The sequence below is a fragment of the Phaseolus vulgaris genome, chromosome 8 (assembly GCF_000499845.2).
Source record: "Phaseolus vulgaris cultivar G19833 chromosome 8, P. vulgaris v2.0, whole genome shotgun sequence".
Lineage (NCBI taxonomy): Eukaryota > Viridiplantae > Streptophyta > Magnoliopsida > Fabales > Fabaceae > Phaseolus > Phaseolus vulgaris.
In genome coordinates, this window is record NC_023752.2 from 27,824,937 (window position 1) to 27,852,867 (window position 27,931).

At 42.4% G+C, this 27,931-nt stretch overlaps 2 protein-coding genes across 2 annotated transcripts; one reads left to right on the forward strand and one right to left on the reverse strand.

The window, feature by feature from the left end:
- Window positions 1–280: 280 nt before the first annotated feature.
- LOC137824871 (uncharacterized) lies at window positions 281–1,099 on the reverse strand. Its single transcript, XM_068630551.1, has one exon. The coding sequence runs from the start codon at window positions 1,097–1,099 to the stop codon at window positions 281–283; it is 819 nt and encodes a 272-aa protein (XP_068486652.1).
- A 23,793-nt stretch (window positions 1,100–24,892) lies between these two features.
- LOC137824873 (secreted RxLR effector protein 161-like) lies at window positions 24,893–25,507 on the forward strand. The gene has a single exon (XM_068630552.1). The coding sequence runs from the start codon at window positions 24,893–24,895 to the stop codon at window positions 25,505–25,507; it is 615 nt and encodes a 204-aa protein (XP_068486653.1).
- The last annotated feature ends 2,424 nt before the right edge of the window (window positions 25,508–27,931 follow it).

Sequence of the window (27,931 nt, forward strand, 5' to 3'; positions counted from 1 at the left end):
TGATTGTGGCTAGTGGTTCGGCCTCTATCCATTTGGTGAAGTAGTCTACCGCGACAAGCAGGTGCTTCGTTTGGCCTTTGCCTGGTGAGAATGGGCCGATGATGTCCATCCCCCACATGGCGAACGGTCAGGGTGATGTCATGCTGTGAAGTTCTTCTGGTTTTCGGTGGTGAAGGGGGCCAAACTCTTGGCATTTTTGGCATTTCTTGACGTAATTAGCGCTATCTCCATGGACGGTCGGCCAGTAGTACCCCGCGCGAATTATCTTGGCCGCCATCGTTCAGGCTCCGGAGTGGCTCCCACACGCCCCTTCGTGGATTTCTTGTAGCACGTATTGGGATTGTTCCTTGGTGAGGCACTTTAGGAGTGGTGTTGAGTACCCCCTACGGTATAGGTCTTGGCCGATCATGGTGTACCGTGCGCACTGCCGTCTGATGTTCTTCTCTTCCCCCGGTTGGCATGTTCCGTGTTCCAAGTACTGGGTGATTGGGGTCATCCATGTGTTTGTCTCGGTGATTGTCATGCACTCGGCGTTGCCAACATTCGGCTGTGCTAGTCGCACCTGGACGACTGATCGGTGATGGCTTTGTTTTTTCGAAGATGCCAGGCGTGAGAGTGCATCGGCACGCTCGTTTTCCTGTCGTGGTATGTGCTGGACCGCCACCGTGTCGAATTTGGCCATGACGTTACGGACGGTGTGGTAATATCGTTGGAGGAGGGGCTCCTTGACTTCGAATTCTCCTTTGAGTTGACCGACGACCAGTTGGGAGTCACTCTTGCATGCGACCTCCCGCGCGCCTAGGTCATTTGCTAAGTTGAGGCCGGCCAGTATGGCCTCGTACTCTGCTTGGTTGTTCGTTGCTTTGAAGGAGAACTGGAGGGCTTGCTCAATCAGTAAGTCCCCAGGCCCCTCGAGGACGACCCCGGCTCCACAAGCCGTTTTGTTGGAGGAGCCGTCCACGTAGAGGACCCATTTGGGCAAGGTTTCTGTGTTTCTGGGGAGCTCGGCGGCGAAATCTGCCAAGCATTGGGATTTAATGGCACCCCTCGGTTCGTACTTGATGTCGAACTCTGAAAGCTCGACCGACCACCCTATCATCCGTCCTACAAGGTCGGGTTTAGATAAAATTTTGTATATAGGATAGTTGGTCCTACAAGGCCTGGAGGCCGGCACCGGTGGCGTGGGACCTGCCGGCCTGATTGGTCATGGCGAGGGACGACACCCCCTCGACCAGCTTCTTCATTCGCTTGTTCTCTTCTTGGAGGCTTTTGATTTCCTCCTCGTTCTTCTTAGCGGCGTCCTCGTGCGCCTTCCTCATCTCTGCTAGCTCCTTCTGAAGGGCCATCATCATTGCTGTTTGGTCTGCTTCGGTCATGCTTGCCATGCTGCGGGTTGATACCATCTACTGCTGTGGCTTCTGCTGGCTCTCCTCGGCCCCACGGTGGGCACCAATTGTTCTCGAACTAGGTTGGGGACTGGGAAAACTATTGTCTTCGGATGTCGCTCGGTCGGTCGTGTCTCGCTTCCTCCTTCGGTCCTCCTCGCTGAACGGCTCCTCAGGCTGGTGGGGTACCTGCAGATGGCACTCCAACGCTCAAGTCAGTGGGGTATCGTATTCGGCTGGTTAGGATACTGTAGATAGTGACTTACCTTCTTCCTTGGAATGCGTGATATTTATATTACCTTGATGGGCCCTTGCTGTTGGGCCGGATTAGGGGGTTGTTTAGTGATTAGGGTTGGATTAGGTCGTTTCCTAACCATAGGATAACCTTTGCTAATTGGGTCAACCTTTGACTTGAGCACCTTGTGTCGGTCGGCAACGCATGACACGTGGTCGACCTCGTACCTTAAAGTATGGTCTTAACGCATGGATTGACCGGGTCCATGGACCGGTTGGTCATCCCGGTACAAATTATTTAAGACAGAAGAATGAGAATGAGAACTTACCAGAGAATGAGAATGACGAGCTCACCAACGGTGGCAATGCTAGCACCACCTACCACCGCTGCTACCAACTACCATTGTGCACCACCTCAACCATCTTCTCAAGCACCACCTCCAATACCACTTCAAGGACCACCACCACTCGGCACTGCACTACACCCCACCACCACACAATGTAACTTCTTCTTTTTTTCACTCGCAGACAAACAACATTTTCATTTTTATCTTTCTATTGAAGGACAATTTTGATATTTTAAAACTTTATGGAGGTGCCCGAAGAAATCATGGAGGTGCAGGAAGAAGCTGTCCACTTATTACTCTCTGCACACACCCTAAGTCCATCTCACACTTTCCGTTCCACAACCCCTAATTATCTCCGTGCACCCCTACCCATCTCATTTTCTACCTTACACTGCCCCACTATTTCTTTCTGCACCCGCTCAATTTAAGCTTTTTGTCTCACCATGCCAAAACTTTCAGTTTTTTTTCTCTCACCTGATACTCACGCACGTCCCACCCACTAACGTCCAGCACCACTTTCTCTTTTTCTTTTTGTCTCATTCACGCGGCACACTCCACACATTCCACACACCACTCTCTTTTTTTCTCTGACATATCACAACAAACCTCCTCCAAATCCTCTCTTCTTCACTCACGCATAGCACTCCATATACCTACCACTCATTCCCTTTTCCTTCATTTCCAGCAATCCTACTAACGCCTCGCCTCACTCACATACGGTCTCGTTCTCTCCTCGCATTCAACAACGAGGACCTGCCACCGATGCTCCTCCACCACCACTGCTCTTCACGCTACCGCCCAACACCACAGACTCCCACATCTTCTCCTCCATCTCTGCTCATCACATTTGGTCGTTTAAAACAGATGCACCCGCTTCAGGAGTTACACGCCAACGGGCACCTCGCCGACAGCACCGTTCTCTTCCTCTCTCCCTTTCTCTCGCAGCCATTTGCCGTTCTGCTTTTCAGGTGAGGTGGTTCATAGTCAAGTTTTTGGACAATACTGCATGTTTTCTTTGTCGTGATGTTGAACGTACAAGATATTTTTATTTTTAATTTTACTTAAGATTTGGTTGAAAGTGAGTTTTCGGAAGTTTTTACATTTTGATCCCGCCATGAGAGGCACTTTCGTTTGCTTTCATTCAATTTCTTAGTTTGTAATACATGGGGCCCGCACTTTTGCTCAGTTAGGTCCAAACACAGGCATGCAATTTTTTCCGAGAACTGTTACGTGAAAAGAAAAAAACAGAGAGCCATTTTTATTTCTTAGCTCATCACACGTGGGACCCGCTGATTTGGCTTAAATTGGAGTTAAAATCGTTGAGAATTAATGGCAAGCAATTGGAAGAAGGATGTTTACGTGATAGAGGAGAAATGGGGCCACGCGCGGGCAATCATGTTTGTCTTTCAAATTTTAGGCTTTTCGCTCTTTCGACCCCCCTTGTCGATATTCCCACTCCCAACTATAAAAATTTTAAAAATATTTTTCTTATTTTAAAACATGTTTTCTATTTTTATTTTTGGGAAAAAAACAAACATTTAGAGAAACCACACTCATTTTACACATTAAATTAAAGGTACCGTCTTCGAACAGATGTGGTAAAGAGTTCTAATACCTTATGTGTAACTGACTCCCGGACTCTGAATCTGATTCGCAGACCATCTTTTTGGTTTTTCCATAATTTTCTGATATAAACTTTGGTAGCAACTTCCATCTCTCTAATATTTTTTACGACAATCTTTTTTTGGTTCGTCATCCGCCTGTCGCGATCCTGGTTGCGACAGTAGCAAATCTTCAAGAAAGCTTCATCAAACCCAAACGTTGGATACTTGAGATGTCCAACAATCTCCCCTAGTTTGATGAAGACAAATAGTCTAACAACAAGTCTTGAGTTTTGATAAACTTTATCTTGTGTAGGCAGCAACCAGTGGTGAAAAAAAAATAACATCATCAGTTCTTTAGTTTGTTCCCTCTAACTTGCATATTTTCACATGAGCTTTAGCTTCAACAACATATTCTCCCTCTTTGTATTCATCAAACATAATATGGGAAAATAAAATATAGTGGATCTATTTGAATGGATGTACCAGTCCAACAAAGAACAACAAATACAAAAATAGTTAAAGTAATAATAGTGATGCTTAAAGAAAATATAAAATGTTCAAGGTGCATACAACAAGCACCATATAACCTAAAAGAAACTAGAAAACAAAAGTGTTCAGCAGATAGGAAAATTAAACTGATTAAAAATAGAACACAACAGATTAAGTGGTGATAGAGCTTAGCCAACTACTCTTGTACTACTTAAATCTAATCATCAAAATGTTGAAACTTTGATGTAGCCATCTCAAAATACTCCCTTTGTTATGCACAAATGGTGTCCAGCCTGTGAATCATGAACCTCTCAAATCTGGACGATGGTTCACCTCTATCCCCTTATGGTACATAGGCTACCAATGCATTCATATAAGTTCCTTGAACATCTTTACCAGCATTGTTTGATCCAAAAATGTTAGTAGCATCACCATTTTTACTAATCCGTATATTGCTAATCTTTTGAAAACTCATTTTCATTAGAGTAGCACACTTCCAAATTTTACAGTTTCTCTCAGCTCATCCTTTAAATCAAGTTAAAAATGCTCTAAAAATTTGGAAATTAAAATTACATATGGAAACTTGTAATATGTGAGACGTTTGAACTTAATCATATGTTCTTTTATGATATAGATTTTTACCTTGATCTTATTCATTAGATAGTACATCAGAATTAAAGCCTTTTCTGTTAACATGGCATGGTTACTCCCCATGGGTGTTAACTACCATGCCTAATGTGTGTCAAAAAACACTTTGTTAACTTGAGATGTCCTACATGAAATCGATTAAAGGGAATGTCTTGATCTTTCAAACAAGAGCAATAGAATTGCATCTTGTTAAACTTACTGATTTCATCAGTGTTTCCCTTTCCAACCTTGACTCCATTATACTTGAGTCTAGTTATACATTTCCACATAGCTGGTGTGATCAACATGTGATATGATTCCAATAGCAAGATATAGATGTTTCATAGACATTATATGGAATCAACTTGAGTTGGAAAGTGAATAGGAACTTTTCTAGAATTGGATCAATGTTCTTTCATTCAAGAACTCACCAAAACTTGAGCTATCACACCAAAACTCATATAGAAATTCATTTCTTGTCAATTGAACCGATTAAAATGCACAAGAAATCAAATGAACCGAGTAAAATGGCTAACAATTGAATTGAACCGAACAAAAGCATGAAAGAAAGAAGATGAACCGTTTAAAAACAGTAAAGAAGAAGATGAACCGAACAAAATAAGAAAGAAAGCTAAAGAACCGAATAAAAGTGCAAGAAAAGACCTAAGACATGTTTTAAGAGTTTATATGGACATGGAAATGGATGAATTAGATGGAAAAGAGAAGAAGACTTATGTGGTTGGAGTCCTTGGAAAGGAACATGCCATTTGGAGGATGCAAAGCTCCAAGATGAGTGAGATGCCGCCACTTGAGGCTCCAAGATTGCTCTCAAGATAAGACTAGGTAAGAGAAGACACAAGTCTCTCAAATGCTCACCAATTTTGGGAGAGTTTCAGTACGATCAATATCAAATCTGTATTTAGAAGGACCCAAGCCCTCCTTATATAGGAGAAGGACCGGTCATGAAGTTTACAAAGCTTACACAACAAGCTAACCAAAAGTCTCTTGCATGCTACCCACTTCTAGCGCCTATAGTGAGGTATGAAGGGCCAACTTGTAGAAAGTTCCCCTCTAAGCACCTTTCTAAAAACTATATATTTAAACATTCTACATTTTATACAAAAGATACTACAAAAAGAGAAAACATTTTACCACTACTTCCTAATTCTTTAAATTTGCTCCTTGTAATCCTTTGAGGTAAGCTAATATCCTCTTGATCAACTTCAACTTCGACTTCTACCTTTTCTTGATCTTGATCTCCATCATACTCCCCGAGTTGGAGAGAATTCGACCACGAATTCTGGAGACCTACAGAAAAAGGAGTTAGATCACTGATATTAAATGTATGACTACCAAGGAATGTATCAGGCATATCTAACTCATAAGCATTATCATTAATCCTGTTTAGGACTTGAAAAGGTCCATCTCCACGAGGCATAAATTTGGACTTCCTTTGAGTAGGAAAACGATCTTTCCTCAAATGAAGCCAAACCCAATCACCTACATCAAATAATAATGCTTTTCTCCTTTTGTTGGCAAGTTCAGCATACTTGCCAACCTTCTTCTCAATTCTCAACTTGATGTCTTTATGCAAATTTTTAATAAAAGAAGCTTTCTCATCACCATCTTTGCACAAGACATCATCAAGTATGGGAATAGGAAGAAGATCAAGAGGTGTTAAGGGATTAAACCCATAGACAACCTCAAAAAGGAGAATGTGAGGTGATAGAATTTACTACACGATTATAAGCAAATTCAACATGTGGTAGTAAATCCTGATGGCATTCCTTTGAGCTCTTCTTTGCGTTTTGGTGATGAACTTGCAGAAGCTTGTGGAGGAGATGAAGCAAGGCCTTCCTAGGAAGTATGGGTGCCTTGAAGGTGCATGAGAGTGGGGAATTGGGGAGGTTCGGCCAGCCCCTTTGAAGGTGATGAAGTGAAGATTAAAACCTAGATGCTAGGCAAAGAGTAGTGTATGGCACAAATTTGGCAGCATAACAATACTCTATTCAATCTTGAAATACATGAGGTTGGCTCCTCCTTTTATAGGCTAAGGAGGACCTGAAATGATGAGCAAATGCAAGCCAAATGAAATACAAAAGAGTAGCACATGGAGGCACATGGAGCACATGGCACATGGGTGCACATGGCCTCCTAATTTGCACATGGACGTCCTAGATTAGTGGAGATCTTCTAGAAACCGTAGCTAATCTAGGTTAACTCCTCCTTAATCCTAATTTACAGAATTTAAACAAAGGTTCATAAGGCTATGCTATTTACACCACAAATAAGACTAAGCTACACTTTGTTGGGCCTTCTTGGATGTCACCCTTCTTGGATGTCAACTCTCTTAGATGCTCCTTGTGTGGCCTAGACGCTTCTTGTGTGGCCTAGACGCTTCTTGTGGGTGCCCTCTATGCAAGGTTGGTCCTAGACGCTCTCTTGGTTGCCTTTCATGCAAGGTTGGTCCTAGACGCTCTTTTGGGTGCTGGGGCCTCTTCCATCATCCCCTCCCTCTTGAAAAGGATTTGTCCTCAAATCCAATGCTTTTTCTTCAACTAGGGGGATGAATGTGGCTGGATGTTGTCCATCATCTCCTCCTTCTTGAGAAGATCTATCCTCAGATCTACAGACTTAATCTTGAATAGCAGCCTCTTGCGTCGTCAAGGTTAGTCCTCTCGGATTAAATGTCCATCTATGGGAATCTTGAAACAAAACAAAGGAGTTAGTGTCAGCAATTGGAGAAAACTTAATTGTGTGAAGTTGCTATTTTTGTTTTTCTTTTGTTTTTGGAAACTTTGCACAATATTTCCCTTTTGAAGGTTGTATGTGTCTTCTAATCCTCTTATGTTTTATAAAATCTCCAATAGTAGTTACTTTTTCCTTAGGCATAATTCCTTGAGGAGGTGGTAACAACTTAAAAAGGGAAAGAGGACTATGTTCACATACAACGTCAAATGGAGAAAGATGAGTAATCTTGTGGACTACTCCATTGTATGCATGCTCAATAGGAAAAGCATACTCATCCCAAGAATTGTGGTTGTCTCTCATGATTTCTCTAGGTATAGTAGAAAAAGCTATGTTTTCAATTTTATTTTGACTATTCTTTTGAGGATGATAAGACTTTGAAAAGAACAATTTAGTTTCAAATTTTTCCAAGAGAATCCTCAAATGATGGTTTTCAAATTTTGGAGCTCTATTCAACACTATGTTTGAAGATAAATCATGAAGACTTGTCACTTCTCTAAGGAAGAGTTTATCCATATCCATGAAAATGGAATCAAAACCTTTTGTTGTCCTAGGAAGCTCTAAGATAAAATTGAGGTTTATGTCTTCCCAAGGATCATTTGCAAAAGGTAAAGGAGTATAGAGCTCATGAGACATCACCTTAGGTGTATTTTTAAAACAAGAAATGTATCTAGGGTAATGTCTTTGAACATATTTTCTCATGGGTGACAAAAGTTTTCCCTTTAAAAGCTCTAGAGTTTTATCAACTCTATTTTGTCCCATGAGTTCTCCTTCATGACGAGTTTCTTTTTTATGTGTGAAGGTAGTCTCGTTGATACGACCATTGATCATGGAATCATTTTGCAATGGTTGTCTCAATAAGATATGACAAGTTTCTTTAGGGACTACCTTACATAAAAAATCGTCTTGGTAGTTGCCTATAGATAACTTGACCTTCATTTGTGGGTGATATCTCATATATTCAAAGTAAACTAATACATATTTATCTATGCAAGCCTCTTTTAAGGTTTATTCTTTTGTGACTATGCTTGCAAGTGTTCCTTCACAAAAGGTAAGGCTAGGTTGTTCAACAAGAAGCATGTTTTCAAAGGTATTTTCAAATTTTCTTTTTTGTTGAAGGACCTTGTGGGAAGGAACACTCTTTTCCCACGCCTTTTGTTTTTCAAAGGTTTTCTCTTGATTTTCTATTTTTAATATGCTTGTAAGGGGTTGTACCGTCCCGTCCCCGGGCGTTGACCAAAGTCAAGTCAAAGTCAAAGTCAACGTATGGAGGGGTCCTTTCAAAGGAAGAAAGTCAACAGATGACCGCTTGAGGCGTCGCCAAGGTAGGGCATCGCCAAGGTGTAGGCGTCGCCAGGTGTAGGCGTCGCCAGGATGAGGCATCGCTAGGTGTAGGCGTCGCCAGGATGAGGCATCGCCAGGTGTAGGCGTCGCCAGGTTAGGGCGCCGCCAGGATAAGGCGTTGCCAAGTTAAGACATCGACGGTGTAGCCCCCCGATACCCATGGGTAGGAAAGATCGTGGAGGGGGCGACACCGCGAGAGGCCTCAGTACCTCAGGACAGTAATAAAGAGAAGAGAAAGGTGGCTTCAAGGCCATAGTTCTAGTACTAGTAGGGGGTAACCTGACTCACGATGTACCCACGCCACCGGTGGGAGACCCTGGGACAGATACGACCCATGAGAGGGCCACGCTTAGGGGAGAACCACGTGCATGGTACGAGAGAAAGGTAGATACGCTCTCAGGGCAACTGATTAGAGGCTGGGGCGCATGAGTTGGCACCCAGAAAATCACCCCTTTGTGCAAATGCGCTCCAAGAAGGGGGACTTACACGATGAATTACCCCTAAGTTGGGTTACGACGTTGTAAGGCCCTCCACGAAGCGTAACGATCAAGTCAGAAGAACACGTGGCAATAAGCACTGAAAACATCAAGGCTTTCCTAAATGTTCACTAAGGTACGCGTTAATTCAGTTAAGATTCGAACGTTTCAAGGGATATTTTTATACGTTTTCAATGCGCTTTAACACATTTTAAATGCGAGAGGTGTATAAAAAGGGGCCTTGGGATGTTTGAAAGGGGATCCAAGTTTTAACCTAATTCTCACAGTTTACACAGAGTCACAAAAAACCCTAGTTGTTTCACGGTGCACCCACTATGCGCACAGACAATTAGGGCAACACAGTACTAGCTATTCAGTATTTCGACCACCTTCAGAGCATCCTTTCACGGTTTTCCGATACGGAGGTGGGTCACCTTTGATGTTTCTCGCTAGCTGACTTGATCGTCGGAGTGCAAACGGCCGCGAGGGCGCCCCTTTGTTCACTTCTTTTCAGGTACTCACGAATGGAGCAGAACGAAGGTGTCCTAGCTCGTGAGGACAAGCCACGCATAAAGACGACCCTAGTCAACCGACGGGAACATTTGGTGCCCACCGTGGGGTCGATATAAAACGTCAGTCCCATCACACCATTTTCCAGTTCCAGTTGCAGTTTCCAACCCAATTCCAGTTCTCAAATCGCAGATAATCAAGAAGGCTTCCAGAAACCACGAACATTAGACCCGCAAGCGCTAGGAGTGAAGAGATGACCATGCAACAACTCATGGGCATAATGCAAGGGTTGCAAGAAGCAATGGCAGCATCAAAAGCGGAGCAAGAGCGCATGCAGGCGGATCTCACAGCATCTCAGGCGAGAAACGATGAGCTCCACCGCACCAACGAGGAACTACGCCGCGGATGGCGCGACGTAGACGAGCCTGAGACAGCCACCCCACCAAGAGAATTCTCTACGCCGTTCTCGCAGACGATCCTAGAGACAGCGATCCCCAACACCTTCACGGGGCCCAAACTAACCTTTACAGGGATGGAGGACCCTGAGGCGCACCTCACTGCGTTTCACACGCAGATGATGCTGGTAGGCGGTTCTCATGCCATAAGGTGCAAGCTCTTCATTTGCACTTTGACTGGGATGGCCATGGATTGGTTCATCAGCCTCCCAGAGGGTCACATCACGTCTTTCACACAACTCTCGCGACTGTTCAAAGAGCAATACCTAGCCAACAGGGCCCCACCCCCTGTTTCATACGACCTATTTGACGTGAAGCAGTATCAAGGTGAGACCTTGAAAGAGTACATAAGCCGTTTCGGGGCGCAAGTGGTGAAGGTGGGCACCACAGACGAGCCCATGATCGTGTACGCATTCAGGAAAGGAGTGTGTCTTGGGTCTTTCAGCAAGTCACTCAATCGCAGCCGCCCCAAGACTTTTGCTGAAGTAAGGCGTCGGGCGGTAAAACACATTGCCTCTGAGGGTGAGGCATACGAGAAATGCACGACTGCTGCACCCACACGCCCAAGAGTGCAGATGCGCACACAACCCGCTAGGGTCCACGAAGCCGCCACAGAGAGAAAGAACCAAGACAGGAAGCGCACCTACGAGGCAAGGAGGACCCAGCCTAGGGGTCGAGCAAAAGGAAGGAGAGAGGGAAATAGACCTCTAAGGCACAATTTTGTGGTGGAACTTAAAGACCTCATCGTTGTGCCCAACATAGCCGACAGGTTGAGGCCACCAATGAAGTCTGACAAGGTGCTGGGACCTCACAAAGAATCATGGTGCGAATTTCATGAAGCATTCGGGCACCATATTAACAACTACTTAGCGTTGGGCTATCAGTTGGATGAGCTTGTGAAGAATGGTTTCCTAAAAGATTATCTCGCTGGGTCTACTACAACAACAACCACAGTGACACCAGAGGAAGGTCAAGCGCACGAAATGCCGACTCACGGAGAAGTACACACCATTTCTGGCGGCTTTTCCGGAGGAGGACCCACTGCCTCTGAACGTAAGAAATATGTGAGGTCAGTAAGTTCAGTTGCTGAGGAGTTTCCGGATGACCTGTGGGAGTCAGACCTTGTTTTTACAAGGGCTGACCTGCGGGATGTCGTCCCACACGATAATGACCCCGTGGTCATTTCAATAGTCACAGCGGGAAGAAAGGTACATAGGGTTCTTGTCGACCAGGGCATTTCTGCTGACGTCATGTTTTGTTCGACCTTCAACAAGCTACAGTTATCCCCCGACCTGCTAAGACCCTATACTGGATGCTTGTATGGGTTTGCAGATAACCCAGTGGAGGTACGTGGTTACCTGGAACTGAGGACGACATTCACTGATGGAGCGGCGTCACGCACCGAGAGAATCCGGTACTTGGTGGTTAACGCCAACTCAGCCTACAACATCTTGTTAGGCAGACCTGCCTTGAACAGATTAAGGGCAGTGTCCTCCACACGCCACATGAAGATGAAGCTACCAGATCTTAGTGGCAAAGTAATCGTAATCAAGTCAGATCAGGAAGAGGCCCGTAAGTGCTATGAAAATAGCCTGAAGACGAAGAGAGGCATGGTCATGGTGATTGAACGACCACCAGTTTCAAATTCGCAAATGGAGTTAGGACCGTTGGAAGAGGCGACGCTTGCGGAGTCCACGCCTGTCGAGGCCACACCTGCGGGGGTAATGCCTATAGAAGATGCACGTACGGATGGAAGATACGGTACACCTCGCCGATGGAAGAAGTATACGGAGAGGCCTCGCCCATGGAAGAAGAGTCAGGGAAGGCGATGCCCGATGTATCCGATAGGGCGACGCCTATAGAAGAGGACCCCGTGAACGAGTCTCGCGTAGAGAACGAGCAGAGTAAACAACCCCAACCAGTAGACAACGTGGTGGAAAGACAGATAAGGGGTAAGGTGTTCAAATTAGGACGTTTCTTGAGCCAGGAAGAACGAGAAGAGGTAGCTGCGGTGATCTCGCGCCACCTAGATGCATTCGCGTGGACTGCGGCGGACATGCCGGGCATCGACCCAGATTTTTTATGCCACCATCTTACTATGGACGCCAAGGTTCGCCCCGTGCGACAGAGAAGGAGGAAGTTCAACGAGGAACGATGCCTCGTCGTGAAGGAAGAGACGCAAAAGCTGTTAAGTGCTGGGCACATCAAGGAAATACAATACCCTGAGTGGCTGGCCAACGTAGTTCTAGTGAAAAAGGCGAATGAGAAATGGAGGATGTGCGTTGACTTCACAGATCTGAACAAGGCATGCCCCAAAGATTCGTACCCACTGCCCAACATCGACGCGCTAGTTTTGCGCGTCGGGCTGCAAAATGCTGAGTTTCTAGGATGCATTCTCAGGTTACAACCAGATCAAGATGCATCCAAGGGATGAGAGCAAAACGGCGTTCATGACGGAGACAAGCAGCTACTGTTACAAGGTGATACCATTTGGGTTGAAAAACGCAGGCGCCACCTACCAGAGGCTGATGGACAAGGTCCTTGCACCCATGCTGGGAAGGAACGTGCAGGCCTACGTAGATGACATGGTGGTGACTTCACACAAGAGAGGGCAGCACAACGGATCTGGAAGATCTGTTTGCTACCATATCAAAGTATCGCCTCAAATTAAACCCAGAAAAGTGCGTTTTTGGCGTGGAAGCAGGGAAGTTCTTGGGGTTTATGCTCACTGAAAGGGGTATAGAGGCGGACCCTGATAAGTGTGAAGCCATTATAGCCATGAGGAGCCCAACCTCAGTTAAAGAAGTTCAGCAATTGACTGGGAGGATGACAGCTTTGTCAAGGTTTGTGTCTGCTGGAGGGGAGAAGGGCCACCCTTACTTCCAATGCCTCAAGAGGAATAGCTGTTTTGCATGGACAGATGAGTGTGAAGCAGCGTTCCTCAAATTGAAGGAGTACTTGGCGACGCCACTTGTGCTCTGCAAGCCACAAGTGGGCGTCCCCCTCCGATTATACTTTGCGGTGACAGAGTGGGCCATTAGCTTTGTGTTGGTCCAGGAGCAAGACCAAGCGTAGAAGCCCATTTATTTCATAAGCAAGGCCTTGCAAGGCCTAGAGTTGAGGTACCAGTCGCTGGAGAAGGCAGCGTTAGCAGTGGTGTTCTCAGCCAGAAGGCTCCGCCACTATTTCGACAGTTTCACAGTGGTGATGATGACGAGCCTCCCAATCCAGAAAGTACTTCAAAAGCCAGATGTAGTAGGGAGGATGGTTCGTTGGGCGGTAGAACTGTCGGAGTTTGATATCCAGTATGAACCCAGGGGGTCCATCAAAGGGCAAGTCTATGCTGACTACGTGGCAGAGCTCTCACCAGGAGGAGACCCTCAAGAGGTGGAGTTAGGGTCACAGTGGATGCTCTCAGTGGATGGGTCCTCCAACCAGCAGGGAAGTGGCGCTGGAATAATCTTGGAGGGGCCTAATGGAGTGTTGATCGAGCAGCCTTTACGAGGTGTTGATTGCTGGGATGCTTTTGGCTAAAGAAATGGGTGCTCAGAGCCTCTTGGCAAAGAGTGACTCACAATTGGTCACAGGACAAGTAACAGGGGAGTATCAGGCAAAGGATCCACAGATGGCTGTGTACTTGAGGTACGCCCAGTTGTTGAAGAGAGCCTTCGCTGCGTTTGAGCTGGTGCATGTCCCTAGGGAGCAGAATGCCAGAGCTGACCTGCTTGCCAAGCTGGCCAGCTCAGGTAAGGGGGGAAGGCAGAGGACTGTAATCCAAGAGACCCTCAAAACGCCGCGAAAGTTTGTTGCGGACAACAAGGTGGATGTTCTTCATGTTAGTACAACAAGAGGAAAGCCAAGGTACCATCGCTCTTTGAGTCAAGATACGGTGAGGGCACCCTGCATCAGTACTTATGCGACCTCGCCAGAAGAAGAAAAGGGTGTACAAGTATGTGCTTTGGAGAAAGGCGACACATGGATGACCCCTTACAGGCGATACCTAGCGGATGGAGTCCTCCCAGCGGAACCAGAAGAAGGCAAGAAGATTAAGAGGAACGCCGCAAGGTACACCTTAGTGGATGGGATATTATTCAGACACGGGTTTACACACCCTATCTTGACGTGCGTGAGTGGCGACGAGTGCGCCAGGATAATGGCTGAACTCCATGAAGGTATTTGTGGGAGCCACGTGGGAGGAAGATCCTTGGCATCCAAGGTAATACGTGCAGGGTTCTTCTGGCCAACAGTAAGATAGGACTGCGTGCGATACGCCCAGCATTGCAAGCAATGTCAGATGCACGCTGATTGGCACAAGGCGCCGCCAGAGGAACTGAGGTCCATATACAGCTCATGGCCTTTCCATACTTGGGGAATTGATATCCTAGGCCCGTTCCCACTGGCGATAAGGCAGATGAAGTACTTGATCGTTGTCATCGAGTACTTCACCAAGTGGATAGAGACAGAACCAGTGGCACAAATCACTGCGCACAAGGTACAACACTTTGTTTGGAAGAACATTGTGTGTCGTTTTGGGGTGCCGAGGCGTCTCATTTCAGACAATGGCACCCAATTTGCGAGCCAACAGTTGGGGAAGCTGTGTACAAAAGTAGGAATCAAGCAGGTGTTTGCATCAGTCGAACACCCCCAGACGAATGGGCAGGTCGAGTCAGAAAATAAAGTTTTGTTGAGGGGTTTGAAACGCAGATTAGAGAAGGCTAAAGGGGCGTGGGCAGAAGAAGTACCAAGGATTGTATGGGCTTACCACACCACGCCTCAATCTTCCACCATGGAGACGCCTTTCAGCCTAGTGTATGGGTCGGACACCATGATCCCAGTAGAGATCCACGAGAGCTCGCCTCGTTTCCTAGGTTTCGTGGCAGAAGAGTCCAACGAAGAAAGGAAGGTGAACTTGGATCTGATAGACGAAGCTAGAGAAGAGGCGAGAATTAAGGCTGAGGCTGTGAATAGAAGAGTGGAGTGTCAGTACAGCTCTAAGGTGAAGCTGCGACAATTTCAGGTTGGTGATCTGGTCATGAGGAAGGCTCACCCTTACGAGTTGGAAAACAAGTTGTCTTCCAAGTGGACTGGACCGTTCAGAGTAATCAAAGCCAAAGGGAATGGTTCATATAAGTTAGAGACTCTAGAAGGAGGCCCCATCCCACGTAGTTGGAATGCGGCGAATTTAAAGTTTTATTTTAGTTGAAATTTTGTAAAGGGGACACTCTTTTTCCCTCCCGGGGTTTTTTAATGAGGTCACCCAAATAAAGAAAAGAGAAGTTTAAGATATTTCTGCCTTAGTTTTTCCCTCTCATGTAAGATCAAAGATTAAAGAAACAAAGACAAAGATTCAAGGAGTCGCCAAGATGAGGCGTCACCAAAATAAGGCGTCGCCGAGATGAGGTGTCGCCAAGAGGAAGCGTTACCAAGATGAGGCGTCGCCGGGACAAGGCGCCGCCAGGATAAGGCATCGCCAGATAAAGGAGCGGAGGTCAGATTCAAAGCAAGATAACAGGTATGTTCAGTATAAGTTAAAAATCCGAATGCCTAGTTCTTGAGTAGGGGTTAAAGGATTCCTTCGGGACGCCCCCTCCTCAGGTATGAATAGCTAGCCCCGGTATCAGATGTTAAACATAAGTTAAAAATCCAGGTGCCTAGTCCTTGAGCAGGGGATAAGGGATTCCTTCGGGACACCCCCTTCTCAGGTATGAATAGCTAGCCCCGGTATCAGACGTAGGCTAAAATTTGGGTGCCTAGTCCCTGAGCAGGGGTTAAGGGATTCCTTCACCCCTTCCTCAGGTAGGAACAGCTAGCCCCAACGTCTGATGTTTAGAACACTTCGCCTTGGTGTTTTCAGACACCCTGAGGACGATACGGCGCTGTTGTAGTAGGCCCTCCTCAAGCGTGGGCACCAAGCGCGAAGAGATAAGGGCTAAGTTGCTCTGGTGTTTAGACACCCCGTGGGCGATACGACGCTATTGTAATAGGCCTCTCCACGGGCGTGGACGCCAAAGCGTGACTTTTGTCCCAAGTGCTTAGACACGCTAAGGACACCCAGAGCAGGTCTCTCCTCGAGCGTAGACACCCAGTACAGGTAAGATAAGTCCTCCTCGCCCTCGAACGATGTCGAGGCCACAAAAGAATAGATAAGTCCTCCTCGCCCTTGAGCGATGTCGAGGCTAGAAAGGAGATGAGACTCCCTGTTTCATCTTAAAGCGATGATAAAACCGGCAATGCCTTTGGCTACGAGTGCCTTGGGCTCAAGAACAAGTAAGTAAAGGTGAAGCACTCAAGGATGAAAGTTGGATTGCTATTATGCAGGAAGAGCTGAATCAATTCATCAAAAATGAAGTATGGACTTTGGTTCCTAAAGCTGACAACAAGAATATAATTGGAACCAAATGGGTATTTTGAAACAAACTAAATGAAGTTTGAGTGACTACAAGAAACAAAGCTAGGTTGGTTGCCAAAGGTTACAATCAAGAGGAAGGCATAAACTATGATAAAACCTTTGTACCTGTGGCCATATTGGAAGTTGTGAGACTGTTGCTTGCCTTTGCCTGCATTAGTGGTTTCAATTTGTTCCAAATGGATGTGAAGAATGCCTTTGTAAATGGGTTCATCAATGAGGAGGTTTATGTCTCACAACCACCTAGTTTTGAGGATCATCAAAATCCCAATCATGTTTACAAGATGAAGAAGGCTTTGTATGGACTTAAACAAGCTCCAAGATAGTGGTATGAGAGACTTAAAAATTTCCTCTTGTCTCATAACTATGAGAGTGGCAAAATTGATAAGACTCTTTTTTATTAAAATGTCCAAATCTACTATCATTTTAGTTCAAATTTATGTTGATGACATTATATTTGGTGCTACTAATGATAGTTTGTGTGAAGAATTTGTGGAAGCAATGCAGGGGGAGTTTGAAATGTCTATGATGGGGGAGTTATCCTTTTTCTTAGGGTTGTAGGTCAAGCAATCAAAGGATGTCATCTTCCTTAGCCAAACCAAGTATTGTAAAGAGATTCTCAAGAAGTTTGAAATGGAAAATTGCAAAGAGGCATCCACACCAATGTCTACAAGTTGTCATATGAATGCTGACTTGGTTGGAATAACAGTAGATCAAACAAAATTCCAAGGATTGATTGGTTATTTGCTTTATCTCACTACTAGCAAGCCAGATATCATGTTTGCAATTTGTCTTTGTGCTAGATTTCATTCCAATCCAAAAGAATCTCACTTCAATGTTGCAAAACGAATTCTGAAGTATCTCAAGGGCACAAACCACTGTTGGTTTATTGTATCCCTCTCACTCTCCTATACACTTAGTTTGCTATTCTAATTTTGATTTTGCAGTGTGTAAGCTAGATCGAAAAGGCACAAGTGGGACTTGTCATCTTCTTGGTTCAAGTCTCATATCTTGGCATAAGAAGAAGCAAGCTTGTGTGGCTCTTTCCACTACTGAAGCTGAATACATAGCTGCTGAAAGTTGGTGTGCTCAAATTCTCTGGATCAAACAGCAATTAGAGGACTTAGGGTTGAAGATCAACAAGGTGCCTTTGCTTTGTGAAAACACAAGTGCTATAAATCTTACCAAAAATCATATTCAGCATTCAAGGACAAAGCACATTGAGATTTGCTACCACTTTATAAGAGATCATGTGAGCAATGGTGATTGTGAAGTTCAACTTATTAAAACTGGAAGAAAACTTGCAGATATATTCACCAAGCCACTTCCCAAGGACAGGTTTTTCTTTATAAGAAATGAATTGGGTATTCTTGATTCTAAAAATCTTGCTTAATTTTGCTTATAATTTGTTCTTCTACTCTAATTGTGAAGACAAATAAGGGGAGAATTATCTGGTTTGACTGTGGTTTGTATGTGTGTAGTATGTTGTTGCAGAAAACTCTGATTGTGCACCTCATTCACACTGGTTTTTCACACTGGTTTTGCTGGTTTTCTTTATGAAAATCATATGGTGAAAACTGGTTCATTGGTGCAAGAGGAACCTGGATATGATTGCTCTCTGGGACATGCATTTTGTCTATTTTGCAGGTACATTCAAATTCAAACAGATCAACACAAGCAAACCAGAGATTTGTCTTCATCAAATAGGGGGAGATTGTTGAAGATAGGCTTTGATGTCTCCAAATCTATGAGGATTGCTTGAAGGCCTGGGTGCTACTTGTGTGTGTGTTATGGGTAGTCTGAATCAAGATCTTTTGAAAAAAGAGTGTTTTCTAAAGAAGTGAAAAAAATAACCAATTGTTTTATCATTTCAATTGGTTGTTTTACACTTAGTGGTTTTTGAAAAGGATTTGAAAAACTTAACTTTGTTTGACTTTGCTGTCAAACCAATTCAACCGGTTGTTTTGAGAAATCTGTTGTTCAAGAGTGATCAAGTGCTTTGAAGAATTCATTTATGCTTTGAAGAATCCAAATCCTTTGTGTTTGATGCAAGGTTGTGTTGCTGCTGTGTTTTGGGAGGGATCTATGTAGTTTTATATGTAATCCACTCCTTTGTAGAATCTAAAGCTAATGTGTTTTAAATCCTTTTTAAAATAAAGTGTTTTTCAAACTAAGTGAAAAACAACCTGTTGTTTTGTCGAATCAACCAGTTGTTTTACTCCTAGGAGTTTTTGAAAAGGTTGAAAATTGTTTAAGTTTGGTTGACTTAACTGCCAAACCAAACAATCGGTTGTTTTGTGGTTTCAACCGATTGTTTCTTTGAAAATCCTAACATAATTCTATTTTTGTGGTTGAATGTTCTTTAAATGATTTCCAACTGAATACGCTCATTCATTAAATGCTTTGACCAATCTTTGGAAAATATAAATAGTTTGTTTATGTTTTCAAACAATGAAGAAACAAATTTGAGTTTGTCAGTTGTGAAAGAGTTGATTCAAGATTTGAACATTCACATCAAAGCTTTGGGTTTTCTAAGAGAGTGGAATATGATTGCATTTGTATTGATTTCAGATTGTTCTGTAAACAAGTGTAATCTCTTCTCAACCTTCTGTATTTTTGGTGTTGTGTGCTCTTGAGGTAGTCAAGATCAATACTCTTGGTGTGTGAATTGCCAAAGTGAGTGCTTTGGTGGATTGTGTGTTGTAATCTGGTTTGATTACTTAGTGGATTACCCAATGGTTTTCTGGGGACTGGATGTAGCTCTTGGTTTAAGAGTGAACGAGTATAAACTGTTGGTGTATCTTTCTCTTACCCTTAAACTCATTTACATTCTGTTTTTAGTTTTTATTGGTATAAACAACCAATTGTTTCGCAGAAACAACCAATTATTTTTCTGCTGCTTTGCTATTTTATTGATCTTGTTCTTGGCTAACCTGATTTCTGTTCTGGATTCATACAAAGAATTTTGTTAAACTTTTAAAAGATTTCAAAAACCTCTCTTAAACAATTCACCCTCCTCTCGTTTAAGGCCATATATTCTAACAATTGGTATCAGAGCTTGGTACTTGAAAAATATTCAAGTTTGATCCTAAAATCTTTATTCTATGACTAAAAAACTACCTTTTGGGGATGGTGTCTCAATTAACAGACCACCTTTGTTTTGTGGTTTGAATTATAAGTATTGGGAAGCTAGAATGAAAATTTTTGTTGAATCCATTGATCAAGGAATTTGGGATGGAATTGAAAATGACCCTTTCATTCCTAAGATTAAAAAGAGTGGATCTTTTATTAAAAATCCTTGTTCCCAATGGACTAATGAAGAAATTGAAAAGGCCAAGTTTGATTGCATTGCCAAAAATATTATAACCTCTGCTTTAGATTCTAAAGAATTTTTCAGGATCTCAGAATGTGAATCTGCTAAGGAGATGTGGGATACATTAAAGCAACTGATGAGAGTATCACTGAAATAAAGAAAGCAAAGACAAGAAGTCAAGCAAGAAGAAAAAGGAGGCAAAATAAAAAAGGTCTCAATCTGTGTTTTATGGCCAAAAAGGAGGATGATTCAAGTAGTGAAAGTAGTGTAAGTTCTTATGCTTCTTTAAATGCTGAAAACTACAGTCAATTACTTCAAGCCTTTAAAGAAACTCATGAAGAGCTAACTGATTGGCTCTCTTGAATAACCGGTTGAAGGGAATGAACAATTGGCTTGAAGACAGAGTTAAATCACTGGAAGAAGAGTTGGAAAATTCAAAAACAGATTTTGAAAATCTTGAAATTGTTTACAAAAACTCTTCTTGCAAGTGTGACTCTCTTGTTTGTGAAAATTGTGAAAATCTTGAAAAGAAAGTTCATTATCTTGTAAGAACTGTGGATAAGCTTTCAAAGCGTGGCATCTCAAAATTGTGTTTTTGGAAAAGCAGGATTAGGTTTTAATCCACAGAACAAGCAAGATATGTTTTCAAAGTCATTTTCAAAACTGCCAGAAAAACAACCGACTGTTAAATCGAAACAATCGGTTATTACATGCTTTTACTGCATGAAAAGAGGCCATTTAGTCAAATTCTGTAAAATTAGGAAATATTTTGTTACTAAAGGCATAATGAGATGGATTCTGAAAGATTTTGGAGTTCCCAGTGATGAATGTGAATCAAAAGGACCCACATTTATAAGTGGACCAAATCTTTGTACTTGAAATTGTCTTTTGTAGGGAAAATTGATGGAAAGCATGCATCAGTGGTATCTGGACAGTGGCTGCTCAAAACACATGACAGGAGATAAATCTAAGTCTGTGAGCATCATCTTCAAAGAAGAAGGCCATGTAACATATGGAGACAACAACAAAGGAAGAATTCTTGGAAGAGGCTCTATAGGAGACAAGAGTATCTTGCTTATTCATGATGTCTTGTATGTGGAGGGACTAAAACACAACTTGCTTAGCATTAGCCAACTGTGTGACAAAGACTATCAAGTAATCTTCAAGACAAACTCTTGTGAAATCAGCCTTCCCAACTCAAAAGAGGTAATGTTGATTGGTAAGAGAATCAACAATGTCTATCTCTTTGATATTTCTTCTCCTTGTTCTATTGGTTGTCTTCTTTCTAAGGATGATGAATCTTGGTTATGGCATAGAAGAATTGCTCACATTCACATGAATCACTTAAACAAATTAATCTCAAAAGATCTTGTGATTGGGTTGCCCAAGCTAAAGTTTGAGAAGGACCACATATGTGAAGCATGTCAAAAGGGGAAACAAGTTAAAAATTCCTTCAAACTTAAAAATGTTGTTTCATCTTCAAAACCCCTTGAGCTGCTCCACATGGATTTATTTGGCCCTTCAAGAAACATGAGTCTTGGTGGCAACTATCATGCTCTTGTTATTGTGGATGATTTTTCTAGGTACACATGGACACTCTTAGAATCAAAGAGTGATGCTTTCTCAACTTTCAAGAAGCTTGCAAGAGCCTTACAAAACACAAGAAACTGCAGTAATGGTTCAATAAGAAGTGATCATGGAGGAGAATTCCAAAATGAGAAATTCAGCAAATTTTGTGAGAAAGCTGGGGTAGTGGAAAGAAAGAACAGATCTCTAGAGGAATTAGCAAGAACCATGCTAAGTGAGTCCTCCCTACCCAAGTACTTTTGGGTTGATGCTGTTAGCACCTCTTGCTATGTGATGAATAGAGTGCTAATAAGATCGATCTTAAACAAAACACCCTATGAACTCTTTAATGGAAGGAAGCCAAACATTAGTCACCTAAGAGTGTTTGGATGTAGCTGTTTTGTTCTAAATAATGGGAAAGAAAATCTGGGAAAGTTTGATGAAAAAGAGGACAAAGGCATTTTCATTGGTTATCCATGAAACATTCATGCTTATAGAGTCTACAACAAGAGGCTCATGATTGTAAAAGAATTTGTTCGTGTGGTATTTGATGAAGTTGATCACAAAGTCTTGAATCCCTCACAGATCAGCACTGAAGAGGACGACCAAAACATCATTATGCAGAAACTGGATTGTTGTCCATAAAAACAACCGATTAATTCATCGAAACAACCAGTTGAAATTCTGCAGCAGGATTCGTTGCCTAAGGAATGGAGAATACCAAGGGATCTGTCAGTGGAAAACATCATTGGGCAGGTAAAGGAGGGTGTTTCTACACGTAGCTCTATCTCAAACTTCTATAGGAACACTGCTTTTGTCTCTAAAGTTGAACCAAAGTCTATTGAAGAAGCTCTTAAAGATGAAAAATGGGTGGATGCAATGCATGAAAAGCTGAATCAGTTTGCTAGAAATGATGTGTGGCTTCTTGTCCCCAAGACAGATGAGATGAATGTCATTGGATCTAAATAGGTATTCAGAAACAAGCTAGATGAAGCTGGAGTAATTACTAGAAACAATGCAAGACTAGTTGCCAAAGGCTACAATCAAGAGGAAGTAATTGACTATGGTGAAACCTTTGCCCCTGTTGCAAGGTAGAAGTTGTGAGGTTGTTGTTGGCCTTTGCTTGCATGAGTGGATTCAAACTCTTTCAAATGGATGTGAAAAGTGCTTTTCTCAATGGTTTCATCAATGAAGAAGTATATATTGAGCAACCACCGGGTTTTGAGGATAATCAACATCCCAATCATGTTTTTAAGTTGAAAAAGGCTTTGTATGGGCTTAAGCAAGCTCCAAGGCAGTGTGGTATGAGAGGCTTAGCAACTTCCTTCTATCTTATGGCTATGAAAGAGGAATGATTGACAAAACTCTTTTCATCAAGAAAGCAAATTCTGAAATTATTTTGGTCCAAATCTATGTTGATGACATAATTTTTGGTGCTACCAAGGATAGTTTGTGTGAGGAGTTTTGATGGGTTGGTACCAAAAGATGGGTTGTTCTTCTTGGAGATTTGAAAAGGGTGGCGGAAGCAATGGATGTATGGATCAAGGAGGGGCATATAGAGCTATGGGTTCCTTGTAGGTGCATGAAAGGTATGGAGAATGATTGGTTGGGCCATATCACTTGGAGAAAGGTGGAGGTGAAGATCAAAGTGTCTAACCTAGAGTGACTAGACAAGGGAGTAGAAGCTTGCAATATTTGGCAGTAATTTAATCATAAAATTGATCTTATTAAAACATGAGCTAAGCACCCCATTATATAGGTTCAAGTGCCTTGGAGAACAAGGAGCAAGGGTAGGAAGGGGAATACACAAAAGAGTGGTTGCTAGGGTTTTGACTAAAGTCAATGTCGCACCCTAGGAGCAAAGTTCTAGAAGCTAGGTTAACTTCTTACCCTAAAAGGCTTTACTCAAGCTACAATGATAAGCACCCCCCCCCCCCCCCCCCCCCCCCCCCATTATGCTAAAGGAACCCTATTCTACTGAAATTACAAATAAAGAAAGAAGCTCTCATGGCTTGGGTTTTACTTCTTGTGGTCCTCTTTGAACATATAAAGAAACATTTCTCTGCCATCAGTAGCAGAGTCCCAATCTTCTTGAATCCTCTTTGCCATGGACCTAGTTGTTGGGCTTGAACTAGGACCCAAGCTTGGGCCTCTTCCATTAAGTTTGTTGCTGCAATGCAAGGTGAGTTTGAAATGTCCATGATGGGAGAGCTTTCCTTCTTTCTTGGGCTGTAGGTTAAACAATCAAAGGATGAAATTTTCTTATGTCAATCAAAATATTGCAAAGAAATCCTCAAGAAATTTGAGATGGAGAGTTTGCAAGGAAGCTAGCACACCTATGCCTTCAAGTTGTTATATGGATGCAGATGCTGCTGGAAAAGGGGTAGATCAAACAAAATTGTACCGCCCAGGTAGTCGGAGGTGATGACGTGGCAGCGAGCTATTATGTAGGTGTGTTGAGCAGGGCTCATGGCTGGCAGAAGGGAAGGAGATCGGGGGGCTCGTGTAGTCGCCAGTCTTTAAGTTGGCGTGCTCCGATCTCTAGCATACCTAAACCGGCGGTCACTAGGTTTACGATGAAGTCGCCGGATGCAAACCTAGGCGACCAAATGATCAGAGATCGCCGAAGGCAGGACATCGCCGAAAGATCAGCGAAGCTTGTTCCAGGCTTTCGAGGCAGAGGATGAAGGCATCAGATAGTCATTTCCTAGCTAGCCAGAGGTTGAGATCGGGGAACGGCTTACCTGAACACGCACGGTGAAGCAAGTGAAGTAGATCATGAAGGCGGCCGGCGAGACCACAGGGAAGGTGTATATGAAGGCACCCGTACTCGCCACGCAGAAGAGATCACGCTCCAAGGCAGTTATACGCTGAGTTGTTCCTTGCGTAAGTAACTTAGCCAAAAAGCCTGAAAAGAAGTGGCGCCCAAGTCAAGGATGCTCCAGATGGTGACACATGTACGGCTAGATACGAGCCACGTGTCCAGAGGTGTAACTGTCAGGAGAGAGAAAGTGCACAGGTATATAAGAGATTCTAACGAACTTCTGAGGTACGCGCGCGTTTTAGATTACTTCTTTTACGCTTGCGAGAACTAGAGTACGCTGAGAGAGAATCTTGCACGGTTCCAGAGAGTTCTTGAGTTTTCTCTTAGTATTTGGTGGTTCAGTCGCTGACTTGGGCGTCGGAGCGTGATCGGCTGCAGCGGCACCGTTCTGTCTTTTTGCAGGTTCTTGAGGCGAATCAAGGCGAAGGACCGAAGCTAACACGGCGCAGAGTCGATCCAGATTTGACGAGGCAAAGTTCTTGCGTCCCGGTCAACAGGCAGGATAAAAAATATAGAGGCTTAATTCGTTCTTTACTCTATCTCACAACAAGTAGACCGAATATCATGTTTGTCGTATGTCTTTGTGCAAGATATCAAGCAAATCCAAAGGAATCTGACTTCAAGGCTGCCAAAAGGATTCTCAAATATCTTAAACAAACTACCAATGTTGGTCTATGGTATCCTTCTTACTCACCTATACATTTAATTGGATATTCAGATTCTGACTTTGCAGGGTGTAAGCTAGACCGAAAAAGCACAAATGGCACTTGTCATCTTCTTGGATCAAGTATCATTTCTTGGCATAGTAAGAAACAAACTTGTGTAGCTCTTTCCACTGCAGAAGCTGAATACATAGATGCTGGGAGCTGCTGTGCACAAATTCTTTGGCTTAAACAGCAGCTTGCAGATTTTGGATTGAAGATTAGCAAGGTTCCTTTGCTTTGTGACAACACAAGTGCTATAAATCTCACCAAAAATCAGATTCAGCACTCAAGAACAAATCACATTGAAATTCATCATCACTTCAAAAAAGATCATGTGAATAATGGAGATTGTGAAATAAAGTTCATTGAAACAAAACTACAGCTTGCTGATATATTCACAAAACCTTTGTCAAAAGACAGGTTTTACTTTTTAAGAAATGAGTTAAGCATTATTGACTATCAAAATCTCTTTTAAACTATTTTCTATGCATAAAGTCTATTTGCGAGGACAAATAGGGTGAGAATTGGTTGTGTGTTGCTCTACAATCTGTTTCAAACTGTTAAATCTCTTCAATTTATGCTTTTAAGGTTGATTTTTGCTTCTGCTGATAGAAACAACCGATTGAATCCAGGAAACAACCGGTTGTTTATCTTATATAGTATTGTTTTTATGATGGTTTTCTGTTCTAAGGTTCATGCAGAAAACTAGTCAATATGCTATTTTAACCTGTTGTTAAAGATGCTCTGGTATGCATAAGTTTTGCTTTGCAGGTGCTGCTTCAGATTCAATCAAAGACCAACACAAGCAACCAGGGATTTGTCTTCATCAAATAGAGGGAGATTGTTGATCAAGAGTGATCAAGTGCTTTGAAGAATCCAAATCATTTGTGCTTGATGTAATGCTGTGTTGATGCTATGTTTTGGGAGGGATCTGGGTAGTTTTATATGTAATTCACTCCTTTGTTGAATCTAAAGCTAATGTGTTTTAAATCCTTTTCAAAATAAAGGGTTTTTCAAACTAAGTGAAAAACAACCTGTTGTTTTGTCGAATCAACCAGTTGTTTTACTCTTAGGAGTTTTTGAAAAGGTTGAAAATTGTTTAAGTTTGGTTGACTTAACTGCCAAACCAAACAATCGGTTTTTTTGTGGTTTCAACCGATTGTTTCTTTGAAAATCCTAACAGAATTCTGTTTTTGTGGTTGAATGTGCTTTAAATGATTTCCAACTGAATACGCTCCTTCATGAAATGCTTTCACCAATCTTTGGAAAATATAAATAGTTTGTTTATGTTTTCAAACAATGAAGAAACAGATTTGAGTTTTTCAGTTGTGAAAGAGTTTATTCAAGATTTGAACATTCACATCAAGCTTTGGGTTTTCTAAGAGAGTGGAATAGGATTGCATTTGTATTGATTTCAGATTGTTCTGTAAACAAGTGTAATCTCTTCTCAACCTTCTGTATTTCTGGTGTTGTATTGCCAAGGAGTGATGTGTGCTCTTGAGGTGGTCAAGATCATCCTCTTGGTGTGTGAATTGCCAAAGTGAGTGTGTTTCTTGAAGGGTTCAAGGTCACACTGCTTTGATGGATTGTGTGTTGTAATCTGGTTTGATTACTTAGTGGATTACCCAGTGGTTTTCTGGGGACTGGATGTAGCTCTTGGTTTAAGAGTGAAGCAGTATAAACTATTAATGTATCTTTCTCTTACCCTTAAACTCATTTACATTCTGTTTTTAGCTTTTACTGGTATAAACAACTGATTGTTTTGCAGAAACAACCGATTTTTTTTCTACTGCTTTGTTGTTTGATTGATCTTGTTCTTGGCGAACCTGATTTTTGTTTCGGATTCATACAAAGAATTTTGTTAAACTTTGAAAAGATTTCAAAAACCTCTCTTAAACAATTCACCCCCCCCTTCTCGTTTAAGGCCATATATTCTAACAAAATCAACCGATTGATTTTTAAAATTCCTTAACAGATTATGTTAAGTTTGTTAAATCTGTCTTAAAAGATTCAAAATTGATTTGGCTCATGCATTAAATGTTTTTAACAGCATTTTGGAGTATAAATAATCTGTTATACGCTCCTAGTTATTATGAAATCAGATTATACCTTTCAAATCAGTTTTGTCCAAGTTTGCTTCAAGCTTTGGGTTCTTTTAAAGAAAGGAATATGATTGCTTTGTAACTTTGAATTCAATCTTTTGATTGTATTAACTGTGATCATTCCTTTTCTCTCTTGATCTCTGCAATTCTATAAAGACTGGTGTGTGTAAGATCTAGAAAGTGTTCTAATCTGTGGTGTGTTTTCTTGAAGGATTCAGGATCACCTCTTTGGTGTATGGTTTGTAATCAAGGTTTTGATTGCTTAGTGGATTTCTCAGAGGTTTCTGGGAACTAGATGTAGCTCTTGGTTAAGAGTGAACCAATATAAATTTGTTGTGTAATCTTTCTATCCCTTATCTCCTTTAAATCTATTTTAGCTTGTTTTTTATTCACTGCTGATAAAAACAACTGGTTGATTCTCATAAACAGCCAGTTGATTTTCTAGAATCAACTTAAAACAATTTTATTTGTTGGCTGATTTGGTTTCTTGTTCTTTGATTCTTCATTGAACTTCACTCTACCTTCAATATTTATGAAAAATGTCTATAAAAAATTCACCCCCCCTCTTGTTAAAGGCCTACAATTCCAACAATTAAGACAAGTATTCCATCGATTACGAAGCATCCACGGAACATTAGTCCTAGCAGTAAATACAACAGAAACCAAAGCAGAATCACATTCAAGCCATACATTAGTAAGCCTAATCTTTTGAACTTTCTCCGTAACATGTATAACTCCATAAAACTCAGCAACCATAGTGTTGAAAATGAAGCTTTGATGCCTCCAAATCCATGAAA